This window comes from Pseudopipra pipra, chromosome 7 (assembly GCF_036250125.1).
Source record: "Pseudopipra pipra isolate bDixPip1 chromosome 7, bDixPip1.hap1, whole genome shotgun sequence".
NCBI classification, from domain to species: Eukaryota; Metazoa; Chordata; class Aves; order Passeriformes; family Pipridae; genus Pseudopipra; species Pseudopipra pipra.
In genome coordinates, this window is record NC_087555.1 from 17,673,157 (window position 1) to 17,688,459 (window position 15,303).

General features: G+C 38.1%; 1 protein-coding gene across 2 annotated transcripts in view; it reads left to right on the plus strand.

Moving 5' to 3' along the window:
• Positions 1-15,303, plus strand: part of CHN1 (chimerin 1) — a 98,358-nt gene that overhangs the window by 35,677 nt on the left and 47,378 nt on the right. For both annotated transcript variants that reach the window (XM_064660779.1, XM_064660780.1), the window contains exon 7: positions 12,285-12,573. In XM_064660779.1, the coding sequence (XP_064516849.1) occupies positions 12,285-12,573 (289 nt within the window). The remainder of the gene's footprint in view (positions 1-12,284; positions 12,574-15,303) is intronic.

Sequence of the window (15,303 nt, forward strand, 5' to 3'; positions counted from 1 at the left end):
CTGTTGGCCTTCGAAATGTACAAATGAGGGTCTTTACTCTCATACCTTAGGAGCTCTGTGAACTGCAGTGCCATGTCTTCCACACATGGGAATTTTACCACTAGGATTTCTTCTTCTCTCTACTAGAAAGTGTAGCAGGAGTCTCTGTTTCCACTGACTGGAGGGAGAGTTTTGCTCAGTTTCTGTTTTTCCTCTCCCTGGAATTATATATGCAGAATATACCCATTAGCCAATGTGCCCACTGACTGCATTGCTGACATTGTAGCCTCTCTTAAAGACTAGGCCCTTTCTGCGGTCTGCTCATCCTAATTGTAAGAAGTTTGCTGTGATTCCCATTGTGAGTTTATGTATTTTACCTGTAATTTATAGCATTTTTTGAGACCATCAGTTGTGTTTGTGTCACTACACTGCCAGATGGCAAAGGTAGCCCTATCTGAAGTGTAGATAATCCCAGCAGGAATTTTAAGAATGTCATTTCCATGGCCAAAAATGGATCTTGTCGGTAGGGTGGTATGTATGAGCAAAACCTTCCAAGTTCAACAGAAGACTTTGAGTTCAGGGTCTTTAATTTCACCCTTTCTCTTCTAGCTGTGTGAATCATTTTGATATTTTTCATACTAGGTTTAAGTGCCACTCTGTTCTTCAAACAGTCATGTTAATTTTAAGATAACTTCAGTATGATTTTTGCTTTTCCTTCTTTACCTCTGTTTTACCCTTTAGAAGGTGTGGGAGGAAAGAAAACTTGGTCGGCTGTTAATTTTATATAAAGACACAGAACAGGTTTAATGGAATTTTTTGAAGTTAACATAGAAATGCTTTAGAGGTTCTCTAATTCTGCAACAAATAGCATAGTGACAAAACATAAAATTAAATATCCATGTGTTCTGATTGTTTTTCAGGCATGTTTTGGAAAAAAATGAAAAAAGGAAAATTTAGATTCTTGAGGGTACCCATTGACTCTTGGCATAAACACTTGATTCCCTCTGTATTTCTGTGTATCTATTCAATCTCTCTATCACTGTGTTTGTTGTCTGATTTGTTGATCTGACAGTCTGTCAATTCCGATTAGGGCAAATTGGAAACTGCCTATGAAGTGTGGTTGCATCATGAAATGTCAGTTCATCGAGACGTAAAAGTCTTGTGGTACCTTTGGGTAGGAGCAGCTGATGCTGAGACTGAGACAGGTTTGTTTCCTGGCTTGTAGTTACCACTTCTTCTGCTGGGGAGGGAGGCAATTCAGTGATACAGACAGCTCAGCACGTCCAGCTCTGGCAGATGTCTTCTTCCTGTGTTTGTGTCAGCATGCCTGGGAATCCTGAAAAACCCAGTGCATCCAGTCGTGAAGAGCAGTTTAGTGAAACAGGATCATATCCCTTTCTGTGGCAAAGTATGATGTCTCTGTAATGAAATATTTCCAGTCATCTTTCCTACAATGGAAAAGAGCAAGCTTTTTGTGCTTTGTCCCGAGGACCCAAGCCAGACAACTCCTCAAATCGTCATGGAACACTTTGAATTTGATTCCATGAGCTATTGTAGCTGATGTCTAAAATCTCAAAGGTGTGATCATACCAGACAGACTGCACATCATGTTCAAGATGAAGTGGGCCACAGTGTTTTAGTTCTTTGTTCTCTAAACCTTTTTAAATGAATTTTTGACAACTGTGAAGCATTAGGCTGTGGCGCTTTTATAGAACTAGCTTCAGTAGATTTAAAGATCTTGTTCCTGAGCTGCAATAGCTACAGATATAGCCTAGCACTGCTTAAATGACCAAATATAGGACAGCAAAACCCAATATTTTTGCAGATTTAAGCAAGGCAGTCAGATATTCTTACTGCGATGCTCTGGCATAGTTAACTGAGTTCAAAGTGAAGATTTTTAATATTTTTTCTTTAGTGGGGTAGGGAAGGTGACTGATAACCACAAAAAAACTTTTCAGTTTTTAAAGTTGCTGTTGAGTTTCTGTAAAATCTGCTTTCCACTTATATAAGAAGCTGCATTTTGATCATCTTCTGATGAGCTATTTTTGTCTACTTTCATCCATTATTGTGCAATTAATTTGGATCATGACTTTTTTAAGGCAGACTACCTTTTAAATCTAAATTTGAAACAAAAGAGGGTGAGTTTTTTTCAGAAAACAAATTTCTCAGAATTTGTAACAGAGGTAGAAGTATGTTCTTAAAGAAAAAGAAAATTATAATTTAAATGTCGTTTTAAGTGTATAAGTTTGACTAAATATTCAGAGCTGTCCTTCAAACAAAATTGATGTTCAGAGCCTAAGGCCTGTAAAATTGTATCAGCTCAGACACCAGATAAAGAGAATAAAGCATAAACACAAATGAGAGCAACAAATCAGCACCCTACTCTATTTAATGCCTGTACTTAATCATGGATGCATTCACCAATGTTTACTAATTAATTAATCAGAGAATGCCACTGAAAATGTTTTGCAATCCTGAGGGTTAAGGAAAATTAGTAACATAAAAAATTATCGTAGATATATATCTGTGTCCATACATATCTGCAAGTCTCTGTTACAATAAAAATATATAAAATGCATTATAATGTTAATTCAATGTTCCAAACAGATTAAAAGAATAAAAATTCCTAATTGATTTCTGGAGCTATTAGGTCTGCTTTTAAATTTTAAATTTGGCAAAAGAGTAGTACATTGCTTAATGTTAGGACCTACAGCAAATGACAGTCACAGTAAGATGTGGTTTGCAATGTAGCCTTTTGTGGTGGAGATTTTGTTTAATAATTAGGATGAGGATAAAGGGGAAATGGGTAGAGATTGTACTAGTGGGTAGGCGTTGAAGTGTGATGGTACTGCATGTTCTTTTGAGCAGATATCTGCTGTAGCACAGTTAATTGGTTACCATGGTTTCCTTCCTGCAAATTCTATTGTTGTGATACTGAGAACGAATCGAAATAAGGTTCTGCAGCATGATTTAAAAAAAAAGGTAATAATGTGAGCTGTGATTATGAGTCATGTTTTCTTTATGTTTGGGAGTTAGGGCACATTCAAGATTATGTAGCACCAGGAAAGAATTCTTGAGGTGAAATAAATGTCAAAAATTAGTAATCTTTACTTCAGCAGACCAACTACACGTATTGTGCAAGAAATTCATACACGTTTTCTCTCCCTAAATTATGAAATTGTGTTAAGAAACTAGCCACTGGCATTTTAAAAAGAGACCTCATTGGTGGGCTATTAGAACATAATGCTGCAGATGAACCTTTTAAATTTCAGAGGACAACTGCTTCGGTAGCCGGATGCTGTTTATTTTCAGTGGGCTCTTCTGGGACACGTGTGTAGTGCTGTTCCAGAACATGCGTTAATTGCTGTGGGATTACTTACACATGTCGAATTCAACATCTGCAAAAGGCTTCTCGAATTCAGAGGTTAGAACTGTGCATCTGCTGAAAAGCCTTGTTGTACAGACTGGGACATGGGAGAGCAATGGGGGAAAGAAGAAATGTTTGAAACTACTTTCTACGTGGTAATAGCTGAGTTACATTTCTTGAATTATGGATGTACCAAAATTTGGTCTAGTTTATCCTGAATCCACAGCTGATCTATAAGTAGTCAGAAGGAGCTCAGCAAAACAGTAGTTAACTGCATCCCTTCATTTTACCATGGTAACAGTATTCTGACATCATGCTAGTTGGTAGGAAAAAAATTATAAAGACCATTTTAAAGACTAAACTTTGCATATCTTTCTGTGTATTTTTTTTACCTGATTTGCAAATGCAGTGGTTGGCAGTAGCAAGGGCTGAATTCAGTTTCTAGAAACCTTTCTAAAATATTCACACAATATTCCTTGGCTGCTAGCTGAAAAACCCAGGGGAAAATGCGCTGATAAATTTTGGAGCTTGCTTTTCTGCTCTCAAGTAAAACAATTGGCCCTCTATTTAAATGATCTTACATGTAAAAAGTTTCTTTCCCTATATAAAATTTCACACTAAATAATATACTTCGTTAGTTTGTCAATAACAATGTTCAGCTACCAGTAAACAGCATAGGTGTCCAGCACGTCATCTGCCTTATGTAAGTGCACCTGGGCCCTACCAGGATGGCTTCACTTAAGTATTTATAATAATAATAAATAGCTACTAACTTTAATGAGTAATTAACTGGCTACCTAGGTCCTCCCACAGATTAGAATGCTTTTTTCCTTATGGTTCACGTCTTCTTGCTGTGTTCCTGTTCTCCTTCCCTCCTCTTCCCATCTGTTGTTGTTGTCAGCTCTGTTTTCTTTTGGCTAGAGTGTCTAATTTATCTTTGGCAATTCAGTTTGCTGCAGTCTTTCTCCTGCTTGTGTAAGTTCAGCACTTCTCAGAGGAATATTCTCTGCTTCGGTGGTATTGTGAACTTTTTTGGTAGAACTTGTCCAAGACATGTCTGTGCTCAGTGCACTTAGCTCATGTTCATTTTATGCCATGTCCTTCACCCTGACTGTAGCTCCTTCTACACCACTAAGATCTGGTGTAATCTGTTGCACAGTGGAGGTATTGGGCTGGTGGTGAGGTACTACGGTGGAGCTCAGAAGATCTGGGCTCACTTCTTGGCTTCACATATGACTTGGCTTGGGGCTGTTAAGTTTTGCATGCCTCATTTCTCCATCAGAGAGGATATTTTTTCTCCCCTATTGTCTCGCATGCCTGTTCAGGACGAAAGTCTAGGTTCTCTTAAAAGTGGGCCAGATAGACTGAAAGTAGCCCATGTCTCAGACTACCCCCAGTCACAGTTCCTGAGCAGGAATCTGTGTTGTACTGTGCTATTTTTATGGTGTATAATGTCTGCTGAGTTTGAAGCTTCTAGGCACTGTTGAAGTTGAAATAGTAAAAAGGTAAATTGTAGTACAACCAGTTGATACTTAAATTGTGTATACAAGTACATGGCATACATTGCACTCTCTTCCCCATCAAAAGCATGCACATCGTTTCTGTCTCTTGCAGGTTCTACTGGAATGCCCCTTTTTCTCTACTGCCTTTAGAAAAAGCTAGTTAGTCCTTTTGATTGGCCTCTTCTTTTCTATGTTTTTGGAATACGTATTTAGAAATTTTTGTATTTGGAGAAACACCTTGATTCCTGTGCTTCATTAATAAGCAAAAAAGTCCTTCAGCTCTAGATACTATGGATGCTTTATAAACATGTTTTCAAGACAACACACAATAGCCTTCTATTGTTGTTTAATCTCATAATTGTTTTCATCAAAACATCTATGAATTATTCAAACACTAAAACAACTGACAGCAATAAATGTTATCTGGCCCGGTTTTCCTCTTCCTTCTCCCTCCTTTATGCTTGGTGTAGCTCAGCTGATGTAAGTATGGTTCCTTCTGATTTGATAGGTGCTAGGAAGAGAATCAGGCTAATTTTTTTCTTTTGTATCTTGAGATGAGTAAATGAACTCTAACAGTTTCAGTAATAAATTGACATCTGCCCTAGCTATTGCTTGCATTTGCCCGAAGGAAGAAATTGTATTCTAGAAAAACAGAATATAATAGTAAAAAAGCTACCAGTCCTCACTGATGAGCTCTTAGCTCAAAAATTCTAACAGTGTGTGTTATATATGCAGGAAACATTTCATTTTACATTATTATGCTTGTTTATTGTTAAGGAATGAAGCTTTGAGGAAAAACCATTTTAGAAAGCAGGATGAGTATATTGGTGAAATCTCACTGTTTGCAAAGATGTAATGAATAAGTACCAGAAGATCAGAGATGGAATACATTGAGAAAACAAGCTAAGTGAGTAGCAAAGTGTAATAGCTTTAAGTAAGTAAACCTGCACTATAAGGTTGAAATTAACAGTGGCTTAAGGCAAATCTGATTTCACAAAATTTCTCTGGGACAGAAATCTTCCTGTAGTTATTTTTAATCTTAGGGATTTTTTTTTTTTGAGACCTTAAACAACCTGCCATGTACATATATGATACTGTTTTTCTGGTATATTTAGAAGTAGAACAACATTGGAAATGCAACGGAAATTCCACTGCAACTGTGTACTATGGAGAGAGAACTGCCACAGTATAGTGCTCAAACATGTTCATATTTATTATTTCACATAGAGTAAAATTTGCATGCACATTTTGAAGTTCGCTGAGCAGACACTGGTGAGGGCTGATACCTTAATTTAGAAGAACTGAAACACAGTTCTATTTTAAAGTAATATGAAAGCTCTTAGTAGCATAAAGTCACACTGTAAAATTAACTCTTGAACGACATTTCTTAAAAAATTTTGGTAAAGACCTGTAAGTATTTACTTAATATGAAATTGTGAAAGTTTACTAACGTTCCTGCTAGTAATGTTTCCTGAAGGTATTTATTCCAGACAAATTGGCGTAGGTTTCAATTAAAGAGAAGATATCAGGCTTTTAATATGTTCCCACGTGTATACAGAATTCAAATGTGTCTCAACCTCTAACTACAGTGAGTCTTTTTGCAGGAAGTACAGAACTTTCATCAGGTAGGAAAGGCAGTAAAACATTGCCCAAAACATTGGTATGGATTCTGATACAATCATCAAATCAATCCCAGCAACTTATATCAAGTTTAAATGGAATAGGACATGTAAGCACAGTACTAAGGAGAGATAATGCATCTGTTCGAAGCAAACAGATTATTTTCAAATGTTTATCACTGATCAAGAACAGTAACAGTTATCTTAAGTATTAAGTGATCTGACTGCATATTAATAACATACATACTCCTTGATCAGCTGACATTTCTTCAGAGTTTGACATGGTGAAAATCAGCTGTTAATAGTAAAATAAGACATTGAGACAAAAGAATACATTTCTTATTTTGTTAAATTTTTTTGTGAAACACTCCATTACAGGTACCAAGGGCTGATAACACTTTGTCTTCATTGTTTTCAGCAGCTGTCTCATACTGCCAATGCCCTAGAGCAGTTGGTTTGTCCCTGACAGTGCTTATGATCCACAGGGAAGTGCCATTGCTCTGGTCCTCACTGCCTGGTGTTTGCAGCACACTATTTGCACACTATTGTTTTCCCACTTGGACAAGGAAGGCTGGGCAGAGATGCAGGTAGAAGTCTCTCAATTGAGAGAGACTGCTGGGAAGCTGTTGTCAGTGGTACAGCACAAGCTCTAAATTTTTTTTATTTGATCCCAGTTAGAGGGAGCTGAGGATTCTGTCTGCATTGGCATGGGATAGACAGATTGCAGTTCCAGCTCTGGAATTTGTTTGCTGTTCTGAAGGATGCCATATATTTTCCATGCTGAACTAAAGTATCATGCACCGAGCCAGTGCATGGGTCTTACCAGGCTTTCGGGATAAGTTTATTCGTGTTCATAAGCAATAGTCATCCAACCAGTGCCGCCCTTCCAAATGGCACTGGAAAACTATCCATAATGACTGTACTCTGCCACCCTTCCCAGCCATATCAGACAGTGAGGATTTTTTGTCCCCATTTGTATAAAATGCACCTTTACTTTCAATCCCTAATGCATTTGATTTCATTTATACATATTGTGTTCTTGTAAAATACTGCTAAGGTTTTGAAAACTATGTTATTTGTCAGGCAGTGTATTAGGGAAGGGTTCGGATCATACTGAAATCTGAAACCATGACACCATTGAAAGCTCAACAAAACTGGTATGTATTACCAAGAGGTGGCCAACAAAATGAATAAACCCAAAAGAGAGGAAGGAGGAGAGAGATAAGCCTTTGGTACGACCTCCCCAGTCACCCAGCTGTTGCATATAAAGCTATCCTACCATCCCAGAATGCCTATAGTTACCCATAGCAGGAGCTGCATTCCCGGAGAGAGTAGGCTCACAAATTGGCAGGCGTCCCTGCCAAAAGGCAACGTTGTCCTTGATGTGAAGCTTGCTACTCTCCAAAAAAGAGCTATCTGCTTTTATACAATTAACTGATTATGTCTGCCTAGGCAGGTGTGGCCAGCACCGCCCCGCCAGAGGTTCTCAGTCCCACCCCCTTGGTTATGCAAGTGCATCCCTTCAGTGCATGCGTGAGTACTTTGGAATTTCCCTTCCACGTGCGCAGTATGCTTCAGGGGTCTTTTCTAATTGAGTCTGGGGGCTCATCAACTCCTCTTCGGTTTCTCCTTCAAATGTCCTTGACAGATGATGAGCCAATCACAGAACACCAATTAAAGCAGTTTATACAAGAAGCTCTCTCTCTAAGGAGGAAGTACCTGTTTATCAGTACTTGTTTTCTCATAACTTGGCAGGGAAAGAAAACTTTTACAGGTGGCTGGGCCACACACAGACCAAAAGTATCAGCGTAATTAACCTCTGATACAGGCAGGTACTCTGGAAAGTTGGCAAGTTCCACAATTCCTCATTCCTGGCCATTCTCAGAAATGTTTTTGCCAATAAATAATTAAATAAAATTTAAAAAGGAGCTGCTCTCAGGAGTTGGAGACCTTCAGTGATAACTGTGTAGAGGTGTTGGCTGCATGCAGGGCTTATGTTTGTTTGACAAGGAAATGGGCCAAAAGAGGATCTGTGGAATAATTTGTTTTCATTTCCAAGAACGCAGCATGATTAGGAGACATTCCTGATTGCAATATTGCTTATATTCCTGTGGCTTTTTATGGAGTGTCAAGTCTCTGGTCATAAGTGTTGGTTGAGAGTTTTCAGAAGTTAGAACTGAAATTCTGGCACCTGATTTTAAGTAAGACTTCTACCTTCTGGCCACAAAGCACATTAAGACACTCTTTCTCCAAGGGAAGATTAAGTCCAAGTGACCTTTAGGCTCAGGCTTACCATTTCCCAGTTCAGTGTATGAAGTTGCTTGAAACTAAGGAGGACACAAGTAGTCCTGAGGGGCATTAACTTTGTGGTGTGGTTGCAGCTACATATTCTAAATAACGCCTTTGTCTAGAAAGTCTTCTCATCATAAAATAGCCCGTGTAAGTGGTGAATAGCTACTGTACAATTCTGTATGTGGACTGAAAAATCCATCTTCTCAGATGGTAAGAAAGTATGTATGGGCTCTCGGTCCTTTGCTTCTTCCTTTTGTTTCTTCAGTGAATGCTACATCCAGGGTAGGTGGCTTATTCTGTTCTCTCATGGTATGATACCTATTTCAACTCCTCGGCCCTTTATTACTGGCCACATTTGCTCTGCCATTTAATACATTTTCCCACGTTGTTATCCACTCTGCCCCATTGGCAACCAAAGGAACTAGACAAAGTGATTGCTTTTCAGACAACTTGGAATAAAAAAAGTCTTTTATCTGTAGTCCTGCTGCTTGCAAACAAATGCGCAGTGGACACAGTGAGACTGTTTGACATGTCAGAGGCCTTTTTCTTTTTCTTGGAAAAACATCTAATGCTCCCCTGTTTAAACCAAAAGAAAACATACTTTATCTGTGTCCTGCTTTCTACTTCTTAAACAAAAGCCAGCTGGTACTAGTGCTTGTCTCTAGGAAGAGACCATCAGGAAGTTGAAATATCAAATCTTGGTTCTACTTAGTTGCCACGGTGATGTATAATTAACAGGACTTCAGGAATGTTATAGGAAGTAAACATAAGAAAATAGTCTTGGTAATGGAAAAATTTAAACCGTAGTTTTAAGTAAGACTGAAGGGACTGAAGATTAAATTTTAATTAATAATTTTCAATTGAACATGTATATTTGTTTTTATATTGTAATTTAATCAAAAGAGTGTCATTTTGTGGTCAGGAAAAATTTTAATTAATTTGAAAGAAAACAGGATTCTGAGACACACTATTGACGATACAGTTTTTGTAGGAGATTGGTGCTTCATTGACTGGTGGGGATTTTGGGGGGTTTATCTCCTTGCTACTAATAGGATTCTATTTGAAAAACAGTGTGTTTCTCCACAATGTATCCAATAAGAAAATAATAGAGTAAAAAGTTTTGTTTGGAACAAATGGGAAAATAGATAAAGGCAAACAATTCATCTCTTGGAAATCCTATTCCTTATAGTATCTCTCAAAGACACACTTTATGTGCAGCAGCCTGAACAGATGTAGAGCATAGTGGCTGCTCAGTAAAACATACCTGGAGTAGGAGTGCATGCCTTCTGACCCTGATGGAAAGAGGACTAACCCTCTAAGAACTTATGTTTGTTCTCTGTATTTGGTCGTCTTGTTCTTCAGAACTAGTTTTAGACTTCAAGGGGTGTTGCTAAAGTCAAGGCACCATGCACACTTAGTAATAGGCCCTGAGATGCTTTTCTGTGCCTTATCTTCTCTTGATGAGATTAGTGTAATACTTTTTCTTCTAGAAAGCTGAGAGCAGAAAATGACCTTCAGCTTGTTTAAAACTCTGCTCTAAGTACTGTCAGAGCAGATGTTACTGATTAGAGCAGCAGTTCGCCCGCATCTCTTAATAAAAGTAATTCTAATGTATATTGTTATTTAAGGCCCATTATTCTTCACCTTCAAACTTATTTGGTTCTCCCGATGAAGTTTAACATCAAGGTGCTTGTATGTGCTCAATGTGCATTATTCCCACTGACTTGAGCAGATGACAGTGAAGGTTGCTCATTTTGGCACTGCAAAGTGCTGAGCACTCTTGGCTCATGTTGACTTCTCTGACAGTCAAGGGTATACAAGGAGGATGTCTCGTGGTCAAAGCTTGTTTGCCACACACTCTGTTGAGTATAAAGATGCCCTGAAGAGTGAGCCTGAACGCATCTACCCCTTCTTCTGTAACTTACAACATTATCTTTCTGCTTTCTAAATTACTTGTATTCACTCGGAACTGCATCTTGTGATGAAATTAGGATCAAGTAAAAATTTATTTCTTTCTGTCATTTTGTAATTTCTTGCATTTCAGTTTGATTCAATGAACTTCTAGTTTGTGTGGCATAAAAATGTGCATGGAAGTAACTATTAATTTGCAGTAAAATGCCCACGTAGTTCCTACACATCATATTCTCTTTCCTTACTGAGCAGGATGCAGATTCCTGAGGGCCCCTTCACATTTGAGTTTTATGTGGAAATAACAGCTTCTGAAATTGCTGTAACTGTCAGACTATTGATAGGGGGGATGGGAAGGTTTGGCATTTTTATTTAGAACACAGAAAAAAATGCAGATTGCAGAACCATGGTTTTTTGCCCATATTTTCAAGAAGAGTGCAATATTTTACCTGAGGCAAGGTCTAAAATTAATTATACTTTCTGCTGTTTGGCAAGGCCCCACTGAGAAGAGGAGCTACTTCAGCAAAGTACCAGTGTTTACTGTGTTTCTTAACATCTCCTGTGAAGCATATGATTGTAAAGTGAAAGCAATCCATCCTTTCAGATTTAGTTTTTAGTAGTTATTTGGCAGATCTGACCTTGTAAGGGGGCCCAGTACCCTTGCTGCTCACTGACCAAGGAACAACATTGGAGTGAGCTGTGAAAGCAGCTTCTTGCCTCCATCTTCTCCTCAGGAAGTGTGTTGGTTGTTGCCAAGTGCAAACACTAGTGTGTTTTCACATGTTTGGACTGCTTTAGATGCAGAAAATTGCTGCAGATTCTATGTACAGTTTGTGAAAATATGCTACCGTTCAGGTAAAATTGGCATTCTTATGGTTGCTAAGAGCCTGTATCTAAATCCTATTCCACGCTGATGCCAGCGTTGGATAGCTTTCATGTTATATATCCTGTATATTACAGAGATTTGCTTGAAGCTTGGGACTTACTAAGCATAACACAGAAGGACTTTTGTACCAAGCTTGAAGAGTTAGTCCTGGGCCTTTGGCCAGGAATAAAGAATGCTTGCCCTTGTGCCATTTTGTCCTGTGCTGCTCCAGTTCTGGCAGCAGTTCTGCTTCAGTGTAATTGTTGGCACTGAAGCTCAGCTGAACCCTGAATGGCCTCTTCCTGCAAGCAAGCAGGGGCGCAGAGGTCTGAGACAGCATCAAAACTCCATATTGATCAACTGTAATAGAGGACTCTATTATGAGAACTCTTCATATCAGAGCCAAGCGAATTGACTATGGTGATGTAGTAGTAATGTACTAAAAAAAACCATAAAGAGTGTGAAATAATTTTTCACTTTTTCCATGGGATAATGGAGAGGCTAAAAGAAAAAAAGAACAAACAGCTCCTTCTGGGACAGTCGCTGTTTTGGCTATCTATCTGCAGTTGTTGTTGATTTCTCCTTCCTATGTGTGCTCGGTAGTGGTTCTCCACTCGGCTGGACCAGACACAGAGCACAGTCACAGGTTTAAGTGATAAAGTGTTTTTAGTTGTTTGCAAAGGCTTGCTTACTCTTATTTATTCTGCTTACTGTTCTTTAAAAAAAACCACTTTCCCGTTTCATTGAGGCAGATTTGGAAGTCAAACCAGAAACTTCAGACTGTACTACGATGGAAAGCACTTTGTTGGGGAGAAACGTTTTGAGTCCATCCATGACCTGGTGACAGATGGATTGATTACTCTTTATATTGAAACGAAGGCAGCTGAATACATTTCCAAGATGACAATAAATCCAATTTATGAACACATAGGATATACAACTTTAAACAGAGAGCCAGCACACAAAAAGCATATGCCAACCCTGAGAGATGAACATGATGGCAAAGAGTCTACAGGAGAGGATGAGGTAGCAGAAAAGAGGGTAAGCAATTGTTAACCCACACTTTTTTTTCTATTAGACTTCTTACTTTTAACCTTCTCACTCTACTATAAAGTACTAAAAGTATCTGCAGATATTTAGTCTACATATTAATTTCCAGTGTTACATTAATAATAATATTTAAACTGGTTATAGAATTCTATAGTGGTAATTTTTGCATATTGAAAATCTTCATGATTTGGCAGTTAGTTATTTGTCCTTGTGAGATTCCTTTCTTCAGGTATGTTTACAGTTATAGATGTTACCGTTAAGCCATTCCTTTATTTCAAATGGGCAAACAATATTTAATCTTTAAATTGTTTACAGTATATAAGACAACTACTTTTTGGTCAAAAATTTTATTTTCTATTATATTCAGCATTCCCCAAACAAACGCATTCCATAATCTGTTCAGTAGTCTGCATACAACGACAGTGAAGTTGTCCACATTATAAATAAGACTGTTCATTAAGTTGATAAAATGTTAAAACATTTCACTTGACTAAGTTCAGCCTATCAGAAGCTGACAGAGCTATTTTTGGCCTCAGCCAGTCTTACGAAGAAGGATTGCTCTCTTCAGAGAGTTGCACTATCAGCTGAGAAGTAATTGCGTCCTGGATTATAAAAAAAATGAACAAGAAAGAAATCTTAGAACCAGTGAACATAAAAATATTAAAGGAGGTAGGGAAGGTAATGGGCAGACAAAGCAGCTGCCTAAAATCTAATTTATGTTTCAGTGACTAAAGTTAAAAAGAAAACATAATGTAAATTCCATTGTGTTAAATCAAATACTTTGTTTATTGAAAATCTGACATATGAAAGTCTTTTTTAAAGTTATTTTTACACACCTGTAGTTGTTGATGTATGTATAATAGTTGATATGTTCCCCTATTTCACAAACTTCAGAATGACATTAGGAGTATCTAACACAGTGCTTAGAAGAAATGCTAACCTTAGTTGGGATCCTTTGTCTTTCCAATCAGAAATATGTCTGTGATTTTAGTTTTTCTTGAGGTAGAGGAAAGATCTGACTGACAATTTCCAACCTACGTGACTATTACAGTGAAACTAAACTCTGTAGAGAGTACACAGAGAGAGGAAGCTCATAGCTTTGGTCCTTGAAATCCTTCTTCAGCAGAATCTATCATTCTGCTCCAAATTTGCTGAGAGATGAAGCACCTAACTTAGCTTAAAGAATGAATCTTCGCCGTTATCAGATCATTTTGACAAAAGAAATACTGGTGGGGATATTAAAGCTACCTGGCCATGTTAAATATCCAATTTCTTGCCTGTTGGGTACCAGTAGTAGAGGGGTGGGTTATCACTTACAGTGCCTGACAGCTGCTGCTTTCAGCATGCTGTTTCAAAAGGATTTTTTTTGCATATTATCATAGACGGTTTATTATAATGCAAAGCCTGGGTAAAAATCTTCTGTAAGACTTCTGGAAGTCACTGCTTTGAGTTTCTTTGGTAAAATTAAGTCTTCCTGCATTTAGAAACTTTCAAGTGACAACTGAACTCTGTTCTCTTACAACGTTTTTTAAATTGATGAAAAAGTGTTCATAGTAAAGGAATTTCAATGATTAGTATTGAAGAATGCTGGTTTTTCCATAGATTACATTGTGTTATGTCACTCACCAACAAGGTATACGTACTATTTTGAAATATTTTTCATTAAATAGCTCAAGGACTATTGAATATTTCTCAAATATTGAAATTTTAGGTAAAAACATTTAGACAGGTGAGTTGTGTAATCACAACATCATACCCTCTTTGTCTGGAACTTAAAAGCAACTAAAGGGGCTTCATCCACAACATAGTTCAACAGCGGTGGTGTTTTCTGTCCTGAAGCACAGCTTTTGAGCCTTTTCTTTTTGTCATGAAACCACATTGATGTGAACACACTGAGGCACTGAGGCACACAGACATCACAGTATAGTTAATTGTGGAGATTTCAATTTACTTTCTGAGTCATTATCCAGTTGGGATTGCTACCCATGGCTGCATGGGAAAGGTACAGTGTGATCTTTATCACCATGGAGTGGCACAGAGGTGACATCTTTGCTGCCTTTGCAGCTCTTAGGATTTTGGTGGAAAATGACACATTGTCCTTTCACCCTGCAAATCTCCAGGGAGAGTAAGGTCTTCAACCCCATGACCAACACCCGATCCCAGAAGCAATCTCAGCATTTGGAACAAGCAGACATTTATAAATAGGTCAAGTGGTTTTTCCTTCTTTTTGGTGGGAGGAATGGCAGAGTGATTTCTATCTCTATAAAGAGTATATCATTGAATCTCAATGAATACAAAGAAAAATGTTCAGAGTACAACAAAAAAACCTCATTGTCTTTTGATCCAAACAGCAAGATCTGTGTGCCCATTAGCCCCATGGTAAGGATGAAAATTCTGAGGGGTGTACAGTATTTGACAATTAATGCATCTTTATCAGTTCTATACTGTAGTTGCACAGCTTCTCCCTACACAGTATGTCTCCTTTTCTGTAAAGAGAGAAAGAAACCTGGGTCTTTAACGCTGATGGTACTGAGCCTAAATACATTCCCAGATTTGCCGAGGCTGTTCAGATACGAATCTAAACTTTGTGCCTGTGACTGTTGCCCAATCATTTGTGGGTGGTGTATGAAATATAAGCCCTTCAGAAGAAGGAGAGACACAAAGACACAGTCACAGCCTAGGGAACAGCTGGTGGGAATGGAGTTTCCCTTTCTGCCATGG